Source organism: Pholcus phalangioides, unplaced genomic scaffold, assembly GCF_987345545.1.
Source record: "Pholcus phalangioides strain wild (caught in Gottingen) unplaced genomic scaffold, Ppha-v1.0 ptg000011l_1, whole genome shotgun sequence".
NCBI lineage: Eukaryota > Metazoa > Arthropoda > Arachnida > Araneae > Pholcidae > Pholcus > Pholcus phalangioides.
The window spans coordinates 26,542,378-26,562,561 of record NW_028301604.1 but is presented as its reverse complement, the minus strand read 5'-3'; the positions used below and the strand labels follow the sequence as shown (position 1 = coordinate 26,562,561).

The following is a 20,184-nucleotide window of genomic DNA, read 5'->3' as shown; positions in this document are numbered from 1 at the left end:
CTAAAATTTCAAAATAACTTTCATGAAGCATTAAGAAGCACTATTAAAAAATAGAATCTGACCGAAAGCTGGCAACTTCACAATTGGATGAAGGGAGAATTCAAAAGAAGATGACAACTAACAATTAACATCTTTTTATGTTGAACTATGTACGCTATGCTGTCGGGTTAGACTGCAAAAGTCAGCGAGTAGGTGTGCTATGTGATATAAGTCAACTCATTTCTCTCTCACACACACTTGCCAGATGGAAGAGATAATGAGTGACTGGAGACCGTTCAGTTTGGTATTAATAGTCTTAATATATGCACTGAAACCATTCGAGTCTTTTTTTTCCCAAGCATTTTCTCTTAGCTTAATCATTCATCTTACATGAAATGGCTCAAAACTTATCTGAAAGAGTAATTCGGAGGTGGAAATAAAAATTAATCTGGCTCTAGTGACAGTTACTCACTGGATTCATTTTGATTGGCACGAAAATTTAGCTCACGACGCGGCTGTTTTATGTTAGCGCATGCATCCTTATCAACTGAAATTTTCGTTAGCCGAAAGATGACATAGGCAATTTAATCGTTAAAGCTCTTACCCTGTGCTTATTCTCCCACTTCTTCATAAACCGTGATCTATTATTATCGTTATCTATTATTTGTGTAACTAGCAAGATGCAATATTTGACAATTGTCGATGGAGCCTGAGCCATGCACGGTTTGGAAAAAGAAAACAAAAAAAGAAAAAGCTGGATGGCAATGCTCCAAAAACGACAGTTTTCTCTGTAAATTATTCCATCCAGTACATTCATAGTTTAAATTTTACAGGCAAACATTTTTTCAATTATTTTCTCCTCTTATCCTTGATTAGGTACCCCTGCCTGTCCTCCGAGTGCATGCTTTGCTCCGGGCTCCTTCAAGTCTTATAGTCGCGGTCGGTACTCACAACAACTTTCAACCGATTTATTTCATTTATATATTTTTTTTATTCCGGTTCCAGGAACAACTCTTGCCAAAGATGGAGATGCTGCTTTTCTAGAAGTTACTGCATCTGAACACGTAAGCCAAGTTGCCGAGGCATTCCACGAACTTTGCCGTGAAGTGCATGCATTTAGACGACGCTCCAAACAGTCTCTATTGGATCGCATGTTGGGGGGGAGTAGCAAGAGTGGCAACAAGACTGAAACTAATAAAAAATGATAACTTGAAAGCTCATGTTGTGTAAACTGATGATGTCTGTGACAAAACACCCTTGATCATACTCACCAGTTGCTCGCGATGAACGTTGTTTTTTCATGTGTCGTGTCGTTAAAGATGACGGATGTTGATATATCTACTGACATTTTTTCCAACTTATTGGCATCTTTAAACCTCATTGTTTACTTTAAAATTTGGATAAATAAGATTTTATGAGGGTTAACACTTAAAAAAACGAATTTTGCCGCCTTGAAGATTCTTCTGGTTCGTGCCAATTTCAGTTTTCACAATCAACGTTAAATATTTGTACTGAAACGAATTGGGAACGCACATGAATCATATTTTTACCTGAACAATTTTTTTTGTATAGTTGAACCTACAGCAATATAAAGTTTCAAATACTTTTCATGCAAATATTGAATTAAATGAAAAAATTAACGAAAACTTGTGTGAAGTAAAATTATACGAAAAGGAAAACAAAATAACGAGCAAAAACTAATTTTCTAAATATAAAAATAGAATATTCGATGTGAAAGTTCTCCCTGCATCGATATATTTTTCAACACTCGCTTTATACTGATCATTTGTACTCACACGAGAATGAGCTAGAAGAATGAAAAAATTTCAACGGCATAAGTTACGTTCAGAAGGAGGCCTATATACACGTGTCAAAAATTACGGTTTGAAAGGCAAATTTAAACGAAGAAAATGCACCGAATAAAAATTACCAGCTGGAAGCGTATACAGTTGCACAATGATGGAAAGAATTGATACCGAACGAATTTAGTGAAAATTCTCATATTTCGTACAAACATGAAGCAAACAATTATAACATTACAGAAAAATTTGAAAATGAGGAAAAAAAATATATTTAATATCAAGTGCACAAGTACTCTTCTCATTTAATTGAGAAGTGTTGAACACACTAGTACTCGTGAAGCATTGTTAGGATGATTGCTTTTCCCTCATGAATTACTTCTGAGATTCAAGCAAGGAGATATATCTGGTAAGTGTATGCATGTGCTCTGTTTGAATAATTTCAGTTTTAAGAAATATTTTGACTAGCGCAGTTGAACATTGTCTTTGAGAAAGGTTATTTAATAACCAATTAAATTAAAGTTGCCTTTTGCCGTTTGAACAACATTGGAAAGTTCGGCTTTCGACTTGTCAGAAGTCTCGTTCACTTGCTGTTACAGACGAGACACTACTCTAAGGTGAATGTGCGAACCCTCTTCAAGAATACATCTTTTGAGCTTCAAAACAACGTATAGCTCTTCCGCATATTAAACCAGTATCACATGCATGTGAAAAGCAGAACGTTAGTTACAAATCCCAAAAGCTTCTTGCATTCACTGATAACAAAAACGACCAGATTGCGTTTGGCTAGATTATCAAGGTAAGGCGAGCACAAGACGGAAAAATCAGGGTAGTTAAAGGACTGCCATTACCGTACTAATTAAAATCAAGGCAAATGACAGAACAAAGATAGATCCTTTGATGCATTTTTTGAAGGCCCGTTGATCGATCTGTATGTTTGGAGAATAAGTTTTGTGGGTGTCAAAAATCTCATGTACATTTTAAATTATGAGATTTTTTTCAAATAAATAATAATTTGAACATACTGAGTAGCACGTTTTTTTATTGGTTTAGGGAAAACAATTAGCATTCAATTCTGTGGTGGAAAGATTTCGGGCAGTTTGGCCTTCATGAATGAGCGATAAGACTGGACGTTTTGCTCGCCCGAGCATGGCCAACGAGTATCTTCGGGAGAGATAGCGATCAAATGATACCACACGGGATGTAGCAATTTTTGTACTTCTATTAGAGCTGGAAACGAACGCCGTTGACTGAAAAAATGTGCATCATTATGAAAATCTCAATTCTCTCTGAATATTAGAGAGAGAAAAATGTATTCGTGAACAAAATCTGTTTATCGCTGAATAAAAATCTTTATGGCCGTAGACGAATGTATGTTCTGCCATGGTTGATTTTTCTGTCCTCCCCAGTCTACAGCTTCTCTTATGTGTTCTCAAATTCCAGCCGCCAAGCGATTTTTCCGTGATTCTGATGTATACCTGTTCGTACGTACGGTGTACACTGTAACCACCGGCTGTCTCCCCAGTCCTTGGTCGATCTGAAACAATCACCTATTTTCTTAGTCGGCTGTAAATTGTTTTTATTAAAAATTTCTTGATCTTGTTCGTAACATCCAAAACATGCAAGGCCATAGCGAGGGAAGAGGGACCTCACGTCCAGTTTTCTCTCCTCATCCTTAAAAATGTGATGAAATTAACTTGGAAAACTATTGTTCTGTCACTTCAGTCGTTGTCATCCCCGAAATAGCAGTTGCCTTTCCCGAAAAAATATTTTGGTTACTGCCTTGATCTTACATTATGTAATACTTCGAACGATTGTGTTACAATGTTCTCTGTAAGAATGGCCAAGAGAAAAACTTTTATATCGAGAGTTCCACTTTATTATATCTATTCGATATACGAAATGAAACTTTATGCGTTTAATGTATTATCTATACGCAGCACGTTATCAGGATTTTCTCAAAAAAAGGGAGATTCATCTTTTTTTTTCTTCCCAAGACGGGTTCTCCTTTCGTGCATACGCCAGCGCATATAAGGTGCTAAACAAAAGTTTAAGAACAACCGAAAAATTACCATATCTCAAAAACCTGTTGATAAATACATGAACATTTTAGAGTGATAACTACAACTAAAATTAAAAATTTTCCAGTGAAAATAATTTTGAGTGCTGCACTGCTCCAGAAAAAAAAGTGTTTAAATTATAGAAAAGGTCAAAACCTGAAAAAACGTAAAAGGACACGCATGCGTGTTTTCTGACGTCGGGGAAAGAAATTTACGTATTAGGCCAGATTACACAGTAAAAGTTTTCTAAAAGTTCTTTTATAAAATTTAAAAAATTCAAGCAGTAAGATTATCGGTTGCATTTTTTCGAATGTAACCTATGATCTTTACTGGCTGGATTTTTCAAGTTTTATAAAAGGGATTTAATCAAACTTTTATAGTGTAATCCCGTCCTCAGGCTTTCTGGATCACGTGATATTTCCCTCTTTCTCTGAAGGGTTTGAGGCACATACAAACCGTATCCAAGGTAACCAACATGGTGACTTCCTCACCCTCTCATGAAAAAAAAAAAAAATCTAAATTAAAGAAATGTAGAAATGAATTGATTTTTTTTCTTTGTGATGGGCACTGAACCTTTCCAAAATTTTTCTTTGAAGTTAAAGGTTATCGATCTGTCTGTTGTTTTGCTTTAAAAAATGTTTCAATTAAATCTACGAAATTTCTTCAATGTAATTTATGAGCCATTATTATTTTTTTAAAATCTTGAAATATATGAATTGAGACAGTTGAATATTAAAAGACAATACGGAGATGTTGATTTTCGCTTTCATATTGAAGAAAATATAAATAAAAAATTGAAATCGATGTGTTATTGCATAAATATTCAACTCAAAAGTAGGTCCGGCTAATTATTTTATATTTAATTTTCTAAACTTTATATATCTATGCGAATGAAATCGGGTCTGTCTTGAAAGTGTGAAGATGTCAAAGGCCCCCAAAGCAGAATGTTTTGCATTGTTCTGCAACGAGTCCTCAGCTGACTGAAATTGTTCTGTGGTAGAAATTCGTTTAGAGCGTTTTCCATGCAAAAAAAAACAAAGTTCTTTCCTAAAATTCTTTCTGAAATTGGAAATTGTTCTGCAGTAGCACTGATTGTTTTGCGACGTACGTCGCAGATTTCGGCATATTCTACTTCGGGGTCAAAGGCAATACATCTATTAGAAATTGAAAGGGGAGAAATCCTTGCTCTCAGAGAAAATGGAATGTCTGGTCACATGAAATGGCGAAAAGAATCAAAAGATTGAAGACTGTTGGTTACAGTTTCATAAATTGGCCCGAGAAATATGGACCGAAAGCTTGCATTTCAGAAGAAATACAACTTGCCTTGTACAAGTCGAACAGTGCATGATGTGTTAAAAAACAATCCGGATGTCCAGTATGCAAAAATGAAGTGCAAACCTCTTCTTATAAAACAGCATAGACAAGAGTGAGTTCAATTCACCAAAAAGCATGTATCTTTTGGTGCCAAGTGAAATGTTGTTTTCTGTGATTCAATTTAGATCAATTTGTTTCAACAGGAAAATGCTTCTGCGCATGTTTCAAAGTCACAGTCTTCGTTTGAAGTCAATTCGGTGGAACTCGTTGCTGGCCAGCCAGAAGTTCTGATTTGAATCCTGTAGAGAAGCTGTGGGACATTGTGGCATGACAGAAGTATATAGAAATGGTACGTAGTACGAAAATAAACATGACTTTATGGCAGCAATCAAATAGGCTTGGAAAAAGGTTCCACAGCAAGTTATGACTTATCTCGATCAAGGAGAGAGAGAGACATCCAAAATAATAAAGATTAGTACGAACAAGGGAGATTTTCGTGGTTATTAAAATGGTTTTGTGCGTAGTTTTCCAGTGTCCTTATACTTTTTCCAGGTTTTGACCTTTACTATAAATTCAACAATTTTTTTCTGGTACTTGTAATAATCACTGAAATTTTTGTGTATTTACATCAATAGGTTTTCGAGATAGGGTCATTTTTCGGTTGTTCTTAAAGTTTTTTCCAGCACCTTACGTCTAACAAATCATTGTGAAAATTGTACGGAATTATGATCACAGTTTCATTTCCCCGAAAAAGGTAACAGTGCTCGCTTTTCTTGAGAAGAAAATATCCCTTTTTCATATATAAAATTGTATCAAAAATTATAAAATTAAATATAAAATTTTCAAAACATTATTTCAGTGGTCATTGGATAGGAATTGCTTCGATTTGGAAGGAAATGTATTGTGATCGTAAAAAAAAAAAATGCATAGATCGTTGCCATAGTAACCTTCCCTACATTGTGCACCTGTATTATACAAATGAACAAAAACTTTTGGTTCATTAAATTATTCAAGTTCACCCCAAGAAAAAAAAAACCAATTATAATATATATATATATAATACACACACACACAGGGTGTCCTGTAAGGGCTATAATACGGCCTTTGTCTCATCAACCGTCCGTGGTAGAAGTATGATTCCAATATAAAAAATGCTCAACAGGCGTTCAAAAATTTTCCTGTACCAGTTTTGAGAATGAAAATAGTGTGTAAATTTTCATACGGCTTGCCTGTGCTGTAACTTCTAATTAGGAAGTTGTTGCCCTGTCTCTCCTGATGCCAACAAAAAAACATTCCATGTTTCCCAGTGCAATATTCAGAGATATTCGAATTTGAAAAACGGAGGAAATTCGGGGAAGAACAGCGTTAAATGCGGTTAATGGCGTAAAAACCGTTTTACCCGCATTTTAATGCTGTTTTTTCCCAAATTTCCTTCGTTTTTGAAATCGAATGTCTCTGTGAATATTACACTTGGAAACATACAATTTTTTGTTGGCATCAGAAGAGACAGGGCAACAACTTTCCAATTCGGTTTTTGAGCGCACGGGGACCGTATGAAAATTTAGATTTTTTTATTATTTTGTTACACACTATATCTTCACTCTCAAAACTGGTACAGAGTAATTTTTGAACGGCTGTTGGCCATTTTTAAGACTGGAATCATACCTCTGCAACGGACGGTTGATGAGATAAAGGCCGTGCTAGTACTTACAGGTCATCTGTACATTGTTGAAAAATTAAAAATGTGGATGAATTAAATATGGAGTTCACGCTTGTCACTAATATTCATTTAAAAAAATAGGTCAAAAACAAATTAACACGATGCTAGGTGGGTGAGATGAAACTTTAGCAAGCGTTTCGATTTGTCAATAAATTAATAAATATAATTTATACTTGCCAAATGACTTGTCATATAATCTCATTTTTTTTCATTTATGAAGTTACTAGATATAGAAGAATCGAATCTTGACATATCTGTATAAGCAAAAGATGATAAAAAATGTGCTTATATCATAATTATATCAGGGGTGGAATTTTATAAGGCCGATTAATAAATGCTTGTAAGATAAATCGGTGTTTGTACCGAGTCTGAATTGTTTAAAGCATTTTTTCCATATTTTATGGTTTTTTTTATAAAATTTTTCTAAAAAATCATTACGAAACGTTATTACTGACATTTATCCCGGATGACGAAAAACCACTATTTCTATAAATGATTTATAAAATTTGATGTAGAGAAAAGTGCGCCTGAGAACACTCGCACACTAATCAAAAATCTATCTACAGTAAAACTTCGATTAACCGTCACCGTCCGGACCAGGGCAGTGACGGATAACAGACATATCTTGATACATATGTGTACAGTAACGTGATTTCACTGAGGACTTGGAACGATAATGAAAATAAAATCCTTTAAAAGTGAATAATACTTACATATTGTATTTAATTTTATACACACGCACAAAACGATCAATATAAACAGTGGCGACATTGAAAATAGCGTCCTTTATGTTGTATCTTTTCCAAAATTCTTTGACAGTCATGGCATCATCAGATGAAAGCAAGCCTTCAATAAAATCTTTTCTGGAGCGTTGCTTCATATTTTCAATTATGTTCTGGTCCATAGGCTGTATAAGTGGAGCTGTATTCGCTGGGAGAAAGAGGCATGATGATGGTGATCATCACTTTTGAGTTCACAGAGGGGTATGTCGGGGCATTGTTCATTAACAGCAGTGCTTCCTGCGGCAACTTCTTTTTGGCAATATGAGCTCTAACTTGAGGCACGAAAACTTTGTGGAATCATTCTGAAATTGTTTGGTCCATCCAAGCATTTTTTTGGGCATAATAGTTCGTAGGCAATGCGTTCATGTTTAAATATTTGATAGGACGTGGTTTTTTGATTTACCAATTACAAGCAGGGGTAACCTATGATTGTCTGTGGCATTAGACCATAGCAGTGATCCCATCTTTTTGGACTTTAAAATCTTGGGTTGTTTTTTCCGTATTTTTTTAGACGATGACGGATAACAAACTGACGGTTGAACGAGTGACGGTTAATCGAAGTTTTACTGCATTTCTGTCTTTGATTTCTTCAATGAAGCATATGTTACAAAACTTCAACATCGCAATGTCTACATGAATCATACGACTTAACTTTATACGATTTTGTTCTCTGTTCGGCCTGGAATTCACATGCTACTAAGTATCACGAAAGCACGCTTTTTTCCGACAAATCTCACCTAGTGGCATAGTATTAGTTAGAACATGTATAAGCCTACGAAAAGAGCTAGTTTTGCGGGTGTTGTTTCTTTTTTCTTTTTTAAGCACGTAGGCTATAAGTTGAGTGACAATGGCTCGAATGTCGACTGTACATAAAAATTGCTTCAATGATTTTGTTCATTGTTTTTTGTTTTTTTTTTGGAGAAACCTAGTATGTACCAATACTTTTGTGCTGGGCTACTTTTCTCCTTTTGAATCACGGTCCATGGCTGGATGGACAAGATCTAAAAATATGATTTTCCTCATTTGTTCAAAAGAAATTTGAGGTCCAAACAGTCTCCCCCCCCCCGAAAACCATCCAGAATTTTATGTCACACATCAAGTATGGAGTGTGGCACATACACAAAACATAAGTATGTTCATAACAAGTACGCTTCAGGCTGAGCTAGGGCTTAGCAAAAGCATGCGGAAAATAGCACGCTACCTAGCAGCATCTAAACATGCTTTTTTTTCATAGCATGTGTATTCCAGTCCGTTTTTCATAAAGCCGAGGCCACACTCGTGTCCAGCCTGGCCCAATACATTCCAAGGTTTGTCATGATTAGTATGACCGCTTCGCAACTGGCAATTACCGTCAAATGTTGGAGGCCGGAAGGTATTGGAAAACTGGTTGGAGAGAACGACCAGAACCTTCCAGCGGCTGGAATCCAGCCCTCCCCACACCCCGAGTCGAAGGAGCCGCCTTCTTTCCCGATCTTCCAATCCGTCTGACCACACATTGGTCGAAGAACGCCAACAGTCACAACATGCGTTGGCGTTCTGGAAGCAAATATTGGTTGGCTAAGGAACATTGGGTCAGGCTGTAGCCTGCCTGGTCCAATCTTCCGTTGATGAATATTTGCTTCCAGAATACTTTCCCAGGCCAACGCGTGTTGTGACTGTTGGCATTCTTCGACCAATGTGCGGCCAGACGGATTGGAAGATCGGGAAGGAAGGTGTCTCCTGTGGAACAGGGCTGCAACTAGGGGGAAGCAGACGGGTCTGGTGCCCTGGGTGGCGGACCAGAGAGGGCTCAAATTTTACCCGTCAGCCGCTCCTTCAACATTACAAGGGGTCACCAAATTGTGTGCTTGTTCCGGCTGACCAAGCATCTATATAGCGGCCCTGGGCTGGAAGGTCCTGGTCGTTGTCTTCGATTTTTTTAATACCTTCCAACCTCCAACATTTGACGAACATTGCCAATGGTGGAGCGGCCACACTACCTGCTCATGACCAACCTTAGAACGTATTGGGCCAAGCTGAACGCGAGTGTAACGTTGGTTGTAGTGAGCAAGTTTTTTTTTGCTCTTCCAACACCTATGATGGTTGAAGTTATCGTGTAAGAGAAGTGTGTGTGTACATATTTATATAGTATACAACCTTTTTCTGTGTCGTTGCCTTTTATGTTGTGTTTGTTTTAAGAAGAATACAATTGACATGATTGCATATTATAAGATTCCATTATCATCTTCGTTTAAGTACCCTCGATATTATCAATTAAGTATCCTCGTGTTTTTTCTGCAATATTATTTAGATTATATGTCAGGGCTGATCCGATTAATCTAGCAATATTTTTAATCGTGGTTGAAAATTTTAGTTGAGTCAATCAACTCGATAAATCCGATTAGTTGGATTATGTTTTTTCATTAAAAACTTGCAAATTAACTTGGTTTATTTCACAAAACCGATTAGATTTTTTTTTAATTATGCTCCTATACACAAAAAATGAAATAAACATGCCCCCCAAGGGTGGGGCTGACAGGTCTTCAGTTCGAAGACCCGGGACAATTCCGGGTTCAATCATTTTTTGTTTTCCCACAATATAAATTCACTATAGATGGACCCACCAAAGATCTCAGCATAGGGGTCGTGCTACCGGAGGGGGGGGGAAGCATGGAAGTAAGTGATTGTAGTCTTAAAGAAGCGGAACATTATGCATTCGCAAAATTAATGTTAAAATAACGAAATCTCGATTTAAAAGCTATATTAAAGTTCGATTTTTTTTCCAAGAAACTCTTGACAAAATGAGCATTTCCATTGAAATGGCCGAGTAACGTGAGAAAAATAATTTGTCCTGTAAAGAATAGGAAAAAATTGTGATAATATTTTTTAGAATAAAATCAGTCTGAAAAATAAACTGATTATATATACACTGAAGAGCCAAAAAAACTGGTACACCTGCCTAATATCGTGTAGGGCCCCCGTGAGCACGCAGAAGTGCCGCAACACGACATGGCATGGACTCGAAATATCTGAAGTAGTGCTGGAGGTAATTGACACCATGAATCCTGCGGGGCTGTCCATAAATCCGTAGGAGTAAGAGGGGGTGGAGATCTCTTCTGAACAGCACGTTGCAAGGCATCCCAGATATGTTCAATAATGTTTATGTCTGGGGATTTAGGTGGCCAGTGGAAGTGCCTAAAGTCAGAAGAGTGTTCCTGGAGCCACTTTGTAGCAATTCTGGACGTGTGGGATGCCGCATTGTCCCACTGAAATTGTCCAAGTCCGTCGGAATGCACAATGGACATGAATGGGTGCAGGTGATCAGACAGGATGCTTACGTACCTGTCAGAGTCGTATATAGACATATCAGGGGTCCCATATCACGCCAACTACACACGCCCCATACCATCACAGAGCCTCCAGCTTGAACGGTCCCCTGTTTACATGTAGGGTCCATGGATTCATGAGGTGGTCTCCATACCAGTACTCGTCCATCAGCTCGAATCAATTGGAACCGAGACTCGCCAGACCAGGCAACGTGTTACCAGTCCTCAACAGTCCAATGTCGGTGTTGTCGGGCCCACGCGAGGCGTAAAGCTTTGTGTCGTGCAGTCATCAAGGGTACACGAGTGGGCCTTCGGCTCCGAAAGCCCATATCGATGATGTTTTGTTGAATGGTTCGCATGCTGACACTTGTTGATGGCCCAGCATTGAAATCTGCAGCAATTTGCGGAAGGGTTGCACGTCTGTCACGTTTAATGATTCTCGTCAGTCGTCGTTGGTCCCGTTCTTGCATGATCTTTTTCCGGCCGCAGCGATGTCGTAGATTTAATTTTTTACCGGATTCCCGATATTCACGGTACACTCGTGAAATGGTCGTACGTGAAAATCCAAATTTCATCGCTACCTCAGAGATGCTATGTCCCATCTCTCGTGCGCCGACTATAACACCACGTTCAAACTCACTTAAATCTCGATAACCTGCCATTGTAGCAGCAGTAACCGATCTAACATCTATGCCAGACACTTGTTGTGTTATATAGGCGTTGCCGACCGCAGCGCCGTACTCTGATTGGTTCCATATCTCTTTATTTGCATACGCATTCCTGTACCAGTTTTTTTGGCTCTTCAGTTTATATGAAGCATTTAACGTTTGGCTGAAAAAAGGCAAAATATGCACGAAACAATGAAAACACTTGATGCTTTTCCCATGCACTAGTATATTCTCCCCCAGTTCTCCCGAGTTGAGATTATGGTGTTTTTCACTCCCCTCGAGAAGAAATATCAAACCACACTTGAGAAAATTCTGCTTACGCTCCTATTTCCTTGTATCAACTACTCTACTTCCACACAGATAATAAATTCAACAATGAGAAACCATAATTTTTATCATAATTACTGGTTTTTATTGCTCTTATTGGGTTGCTGTATTTTTGATATAGTTTAGATATGTATTCGACATCCATATTTTTTATGGGAATCTTTTTTAGCCACCTCGTTGGGCAATTTGTCTGTTGTGGCCTTTGTATTTGTATAAATAATTAGTGATGAGTCAGCGAATAGGGTCAGGGAGCAATTTCAGCAAAGATGACGCTTTAACAAGTGCATGTGATTAGAGTATCTGCACCCCTTTTTATTTTATTAGTCAGCAAAATCAGAGCGGCCAATCAAATTCTCACGTTTATACGTATCTTTCAATTCTATTGTTAGTCTTGTTATGAATATATTTGTACTCTTCGATGAGAGTTTTGGAATACAATATTGTTTCATTGTTCCCACTGTGCAATTGATCAGCAATGATGCTAAGCACTTAATGGTTGGTCTACGCGAATTGAAGGGCAAACGAAACTTTCAAAGAAAATACCTTGAAACATCACCTTCTACAGCTTGCATAGTTACCACTGCTCAGGTCTAAAGCATTTTATCATACTGCTGTCACCATTCTGGTCTTTCTATCAACTGTCAAAAACTGGAAATGAGATTCATCCAACTGAGCTACTCTCGATCAATCGTCGTCTATGCCATAGACCACATGGTACAATGTTGGTGATAAAAAAAACCTGATCGTTTTTAGCAGTTACGGATAGTATTCGAAGGAGCTTGTTCTGAGGCAACCTTGAAATCCCTAGCGGAGCATAGACGCCAGAATAGAGGTACTGAGGCTACTTGAGCTTCCTCCCCAATGAACTCTGGGGGGGGGGGCAAATCTTCCCCCATAATTATTGAGTATACAATGCAACTCACCCCTCCTGCGTACGGGGTTGAGTCCCGTATATATGGGACGAGTGGCAACTTTCAGTCCCCCCTCAATGTTCTCTTAATGCCGGCGCCTTTGTAGTAGACACATTGTCCTTCATTAATGTACAATCCGGGTTGCCGCTCCTAATAATATAATAATAACAAATCAAATGAAAATTACTCTAGAAAAATATAAAATAATAAATCAAAGACTTTTTTAAAGAAATAATTATCGTGGGCCGTGTCGCGAACATATTAAATTTACATTAGATCATGCTCATTGAATTTATTCTGATTCTTGCGTTCTGCCGCATTTAAATTTTAAATGTTTATTCGCTTCAAAAATATTTCAAAAACATTAATTAATTTCTATCGAATCATTTTAAACAATGTATTTCATATTAAAAGAAATTATACTCTTAAGCCACTCTATATGAAATTATAGTAAAAGTTCACAAACACATGACCAAAAGATATTGCCAAAAGCCACTCAAATTGAAAAAAAAACAAAAACGCAACACTCGCCCACCATCATCCTTTGCTCTTGGAGCAACCCGTGGCAGAAAAAATTGGCGTGTATATGCTACATTATATTAATTTTTAAACTAAATTTCAAAGATTCAGTCCGGCTGAGGAGAGAGCCGGATCTCCCTACCTACCCTAAAAGTTCCCGCCATGAAGTGTGTGACAAACCTAGAAAACGAGCACTTTGATAGAGATGCGATTTTCTAACTGATCAATAGAGATTATTTGTTACTTCTGGAATTTAATCAAAACGTGGGACAGAAAATAGAACGGTTATAATGTGACTCAGGCCTACTGAAAAATACGGTATATGAACTTCGAAAGGCTTTCGCTGAAGATCAGAAGTAAAGGCAGGCCTCTCAGCCAAAAGAGGGTGAAGAAAAAAGAAATGTTCAATTCTACGATTGACTAGCTGTTACCCACGACTTCGCTAGCTTGGATTTGGTAATGAGAAAATCCGCGATGATTTTCCCATGTAACATTTGAACGTTTCATGACCCCTCTTGGGGGTTGATTTTTCAGAAATCCTGTCTTAGTAGGTATCTAAATTATAAAATATAATACCGATCAAGTTTCATATTTATAGCTTCAGCGGTTTCGGCTCGGCCTTGATTTTGCCCCATATAACCTTTGAACCGCCTTATAACCCCCTTGAAGGTTGGAATTTTCGAATAGTTCCTTTTTAGTGAGTCTGTATATCATAAAATGAAACTACTGACCAAATTTCATATTTGTAGCTCCAGTGGTTTCGGCTCAGGGGGATTTCTCTATGTAACTTTGAACCCCCCCCCCCCCCACTCCCTTATGCTCCTCTTAGAAGAGGAATTTCAAATAACCCCTTCTTTGTTAGTCTTTATGTCAGGAAATAAAACTACTTCCCAAATTTCATATTTATAACGTCAGCGGTTTCAGCTAGGCGTGATTTCTTTATGTAACCTTTAAACTTCCTTAAGGATCGAAATTTCGGAAACCCCCTTGTTAGTGAGTCATTATATGTAATAAAATAAAACTACTGACCTAATTTCACATTTATAGTTTTAGCAGTTTCGGCTCGGCGATGATGAATCAGTCAGTCAGTCAGGACATGTAATTTCATACACAAGGCGTTCATAATTAAAAGCCCCTATTTTAAAGTAGCCTACTGGCGAACCCAGTCATCAAAAAATTGTGAAATTTTGTGGAGGACTTCATGAAGTGATGGAAATTTGTTTCTAGGGAATAAGTTGCACATGTCTCCACCAGAGAGCGTTTTATTAAGAAAGGACACATTTAGGCAAACCTTTACAATTTTACCAATTGTTCAACACTTTTACAATTGTTATTGCAACAAAACATGTTCCACGTGATGGCCATCATTTTCAGATACCACGTGAAATCGCAAGATGGCATGTTCCACACCTGACCGAAGTGTATGCGGGGAAATGTTCAGCACGTGGCGTGAAATGCTGCCTTTAAGGTCAGGTAAAGTTCTTGGATTGTCATGACTTACCAGATGTTTCAAATGCCCCAAAGCCGAAAATCGTATGGATTAAGGTCCGGGGAGGCCATAGATTAGGGAAGTGCCGGCTGATGACACGTTCTTCGTGTTTTGAGAACATTTTTAACACACACTGCAATGTGTGGAGGAGCTCCGTCTTGCATAAAGATCGTGTCTGCAAGGCAGTGACGTGCTTGCAGAGCCGGAGCAATTTCGTTCTGTAACAAAAATGCATATCGCTTCCCAGTGATCGAACATGCCACTGGACCCGTAGAACGCAACTCCTCGTAGAAGTAGGAACCGAGAATAAATGATGCAGTAAATCCACATCATACCGTCACTTTTGGTGAATGCAACGGAACCTCTAAGATAGCATGCGGATTTTCTGGTTCTCAAATTCGGCAGTTGTGAGTACTGAATGCACCATCCAAGTGAAAATGCACTTCGTCTGTCCAGAGGATATTCCAAGGCCATTCTGAATCGACCTCAACGCGAGCTAGAAACTGCAGTGAGAACTGGAGCCGAGAGTCATAATCATGTGGAAGCAATCGCTGCACAAGTGAAAGTTTGTACGGATAATATCGGAGGATATTCCGCATGATCTTATGGACAGTTGAACGTGTCCTATCCAACGCCTGTGCTACCACGAGAATTTGAAGCTCTGTCCTCTTCTACCTGAAACGAAACCTCCTGTACTGCGTCTATAGAAACGGGTTTTTTTCCTCTTCCAGGACGAACAGCCAACGATCCTGTGGTTTCAAATTTCATTATCATACTCCGAAGTTTTTTAACATTCATTGGACCTTTCCGAATCCTCTTCCAAGTCCGATATTTCCGTAGAGCAGTTACTGCGGAATTGCTGTTTTGGTAAAACAATTTGACCAAGAAAACGCGATCTTGTAAACTTATCGTCATTGTGAGCAGCAAACACATTGAGAGATAAGATCTCCGCGAATGTTTCTGGGTTTTATAACATCTGCTGCGTGGCATTACATAAATTTACATTTTTACTGCAGTTATTCAAAGTGAAACGCCCTCTGGTGGTGACATGTGCAACTAATTTTTTTCCCCCGAAACAAATTTCCATCACTTCACGAAGTCCTCCACAAAATTTCTGATGACTGAATGAATGAACGCCAGGGTCTCTGCCACCGGACTTATCCCGTTGCCGAGATCTCTTCCAGCCCAGCTTCGTGGCAGAGTCTGGAACAAAGTGAGTGCACCCACCTAACAGTCTGAGTGTGTAGCTAGTGTTGTGTATGATATTTCAGTGCTGCCATCTATACTTCAAATTGTGAGTGAAGTGTAAAATTTCTGATGACTGGTTTCGCCTGTAGGCTACTTTAAAATAGTGTCTTTTTAATTATGGACGCCCTGTACATAGATTAAAAGATTAAGAGTCCTTTTGGAAAATGCTATCACGACATTTGGTTCAGAATAGCTTAGAATGTACAATAACAGTGAATGCGGGGAAAGCGATGATACTGACGTCACACTTTGTACACTATTGGCCGATGATAGGTCTACCTGGGATTTCCAGCGACTGTATATAAGCTGTTCCCTTTCATCCAAGTACTGTATTGCGTAAGCATCAAAGGTGGGGAGGGTGGTTTTTTCTTTGCTCATTTTTGGTGACGGCTAGGAGTTTGAATGTTGATAACGTTATATATATATACACAAAACACACACATACATATATAAACATTACATAAATAACAAATATAACATAAATAACAAATATATATATATATATATATATATATATATTACAAGAATTATATAAAATAATAAATATTCTTTTATCCTTACATTTTCCAACACAACAAAAGAAAGTTCATTTCAGTCATATAGCACGGTAATTTTTTGCAAAAAACTGACCGGAAGTGGCCCTTTACTATAGAGTATAGACAAATTAAAATTGCTGTACGTCAAAAAGTAGTTGTTCGGAGCATTTTATTTAATTCTGCTGACAAGGGAAAGAGGTAAAAAAATGTGTAAAATTTTGTTCACGTATAATACTTAAATGGTCTTTTCGCTGTTAAATCCCATTCATGGCATGGCATAATAGATTTTGTCAGCAAAAATCGTTAGTTAATTTTGTCAGTTAACCGTTTTGGAAATACTAGCAGTTATGCTGGCAACCCCTGTATTTATTTTTCTATCAAAATCACGCATCTTTCTCATTTTACCAGCTAATCGCAATTCCAAAAAAAACACACCTTTCACAAGCATTATATTCAGTTTATTCATATCTCAAATTTCTTACGTCAATGAAATTTACGTAATGATTATGTAGCTGATTAGGGTCTATTCAAGTATTACGTCAGCGTCGATGTGGGGGGGGGTTCGGGTTTGCTGAATTCTGATGACATATGGGGGAGTTTGAATGATGCTTACGTTATCAACTACCCTTTATAAAAATATGAAGTATTCTTAATAGCATCTTACTCGGTGTGCCAAAAACGAGGAAAAAGCTTTCCCTATTTTGTGGGCACCTGAACTAACATTCTCTTTATTCATAAGTCCTCTATAGAGCCACTTTGGTAATCTCTAAATGTTCCGCGGATTCTTCAAGTGATCTGTAAATGTGTCCGGGACGCTCAAATGCTCTAGAAATGTGTCGTGACTTGAGTGCTCTAGAAATGTGTCGTGACTTGAGTGCTCTTGAACCGTGCTCGGGCAATTTAAATGCTCTGAGACTGTGCCACGCATCACTCAAGTTATCCGTAATTATGCCGCGGATCACCTAAGTAATCTGGGAATGTGCAGCGGGTAACCTGAGTGATGTGCAGAATTGCACTGGGGCAGCTTGAGGGCTCTAAAACTGGATCACATGCCACTTAAGGAATCTTCAAATGTGCCACGGTTCGCTTGAGTGTTATGTAACTGTGTCGCGGGCCACTCAAGTGATCTGTTAATGAGCTCTGGGTGACTTGAGTGATCTGTGAACGTTCCACCGGCCTACTTGAGTGATCTGAAAATGTGTCACGGGTCGCTTTAATGCTTCGGATGTGCCGCTTAGTTCATTTCTACTAAATTAACTTTGAGGTGGCAGGTCACATCCGATAACCTCACGGGGCATATTTAGCCCGCGGTAATGGGTTTAGCATATATGGCTTAGAGGGTTGGTCGCAATAAATTTCTTAAAGAGACATTTTGAGTCCTTAGCCTTGAAATTGACGTATAAAGCCGGGTTTTCCTAGGAGTCGAATTTATGCGCCATGTGTATGCGTGAAAACGCTGATTGGTTAAAAACCTGAAATTCAAGTTTTTTGACCAATCAGCGTTTTAACGTTGCTTATGGCGCAGAAACTACTCCTAGGAAAACCCGGCTTAAGAAATTTGTCATAAAGGTATTTTCTTACAAAATTTAAATTTTTAAAAAAATATTTTTTGCATCAAAAAGTGAATTTTTGATCATCTGAGAGGGGGAATTCCACCCCCCCCCCCCCATCGCTTACGTATGATCCCAATATGCGTTAGGAGGTGGAGGTCAGAGTTTTGCTGAGAAGTTGGGGAGGGGCTAAATGGGGGTTCGAAAATGGCTAAAAATCTGCTGACGTAATACTTGAACGGCCCCTTACGTTCAGTTAGCTTTATTCAATTTTTTATGGGAATTCCTTATAATTTTCATGTTGAGATTATATTATATATATATATCGGTAGTGAAAATATATGTTGTGTAAAATACGAATGTTCGAAGAAAAAAATAGAAGTACTATGCACACTTATGCAAAAACTGAAAAATTGAGAAGGTTCTCTTCCGACTTTAATTTCAAACACGCAAGCAGTTTATAAGACAATCAATATAAAATTTTATGGTTAATCTCTCGTGATGGGAACAATTTCTAAGAAAATTGAGTCATTATTTCAAAGCATTTTTTTTATTTAACTCATAAACTTTTTTTTTCATTCGGAAGAGCATCTCATTTGCAGAAAGTAAATAAAAAATATATAATGAAAGTTTTTCACAAGGCATTGTGAGAAAAAAATGAAATGTCACAGTTTGAATTTTTCTTACCATGTTGTACATTGATTAATTTCAGTGATTATACGGGTGAAGAGCTTCAGGATGATCGGTGTGAACCGACAAATGATTTCTTGTATACTACTTTTCAGTGCCAAAAATCTTCTAAAAAAACTTTGTGGTCTTTATACACGTGCGTAAATGTTTGATTATATGTGCATCTCGCAAAAAATTGTTGCAAGATATAATAAATAATTATTGTCAGTGCCATACATGTTGAACTGGTTCGACTGAATTTTTGTTTCTGCCCATGCATGCTCGAGTGTGACTCGGAAAGTTTTAAAAGCGTTTTCCTACTGTGTTCAGGAACTAAAAAATGCAAATTTTTTTCTAAAACTATTGTTTGTGAACTTGACATTTTGTGTGGGTATATATTACTAGCATTTCACTTAGTTTCTTATAAATAGTTGTGAAAAAAAGAAGTTTTTTTTTTTCTGTGAGGGAGAAGCTCCGTACGAGAAAAAAAAGCAAGCATTAAGACGTAAATAGGATATGTAGTTATAAAAGAGAGAAATCTTGTCCTCTACCTTTAAAATTTTCTTACTCATATCTACTTTCTCATCGTTTCGGAGATTTATTTGTTCAATTAGATTCAGTTGTTTCTAACCGATACTGCAGTATATAAAACTTACTACTCTGATTTCACAGTAGTGCAGTAGGAAATAAACAGTGTTTGATTTAAGCGATGTTTCAGTCTCTGAAACGTTACGGTTAACAAATTACTTTGAGCATTAGACTTTGTGACTTACCTTTATACTAATTTTATGAAAGTGTTATATATATAGTTTAGACTGGCATTGCACTATAACAGTTTGATAAAAGTTCTGCATAAAACTTTAAAAAAAAACAATCAATAAGCATATCGTGTAACCAATAGGCCTATTGGTTGTTCTTTTCAAGATTTGTAAAAAGATCTTTTATCAAATTTAGCATAAGAGGGTTGTCATATCGGGGAATTTAAGCGCGGTAGCCCAGATTGTTAAGATGCTCGCCTAAGGTACCAAAGGATGTTTAGAGGTGTCGCGAGTTCGATACCCGGTTCGTCCTTGTCAAAACTTTCCTTGACACAGGGGTACAACAAAAACGGCGACATGACCGCAGAAAAAATTGCTACCGTAGGGAGTCAGTCCCGCATCGAGGGTAGCGCACCAACCTCTCGATGAATATAAAAAAAACAAGCCTGCCATTCGGAATCGGCAATAAATTGTTGGTCCCGGTCTAATTAGCCCTCGTGTGCAGAAAATGACCGTGGTGCGACAAAAAAAAAAATGATCAAAATATCAG

At 37.8% G+C, this 20,184-nt stretch overlaps 2 protein-coding genes across 4 annotated transcripts in view; both read left to right on the top strand.

Moving 5' to 3' along the window:
* Nucleotides 1-19,114, top strand: part of LOC149080285 (ras-related and estrogen-regulated growth inhibitor) — a 101,694-nt gene extending 82,580 nt beyond the window's left edge. For 2 of the 3 annotated variants that reach the window (XM_089239415.1, XM_089239416.1), the window contains one exon: nucleotides 985-19,114. In XM_089239415.1, the coding sequence (XP_089095541.1) occupies nucleotides 985-1,184 (200 nt within the window). In that variant the 3' untranslated portion in view covers nucleotides 1,185-19,114. The remainder of the gene's footprint in view (nucleotides 1-984) is intronic. The other variant, XR_016193559.1, reaches the window with a different exon arrangement.
* The window catches only part of ktub (Tub domain-containing protein ktub), a 208,039-nt gene continuing 189,959 nt past the window's right edge, over nucleotides 2,105-20,184 (top strand). The window contains exon 1 of the mRNA XM_089239410.1: nucleotides 2,105-2,187. The gene's annotated coding sequence lies outside the window, so the exon portion shown is untranslated. The remainder of the gene's footprint in view (nucleotides 2,188-20,184) is intronic.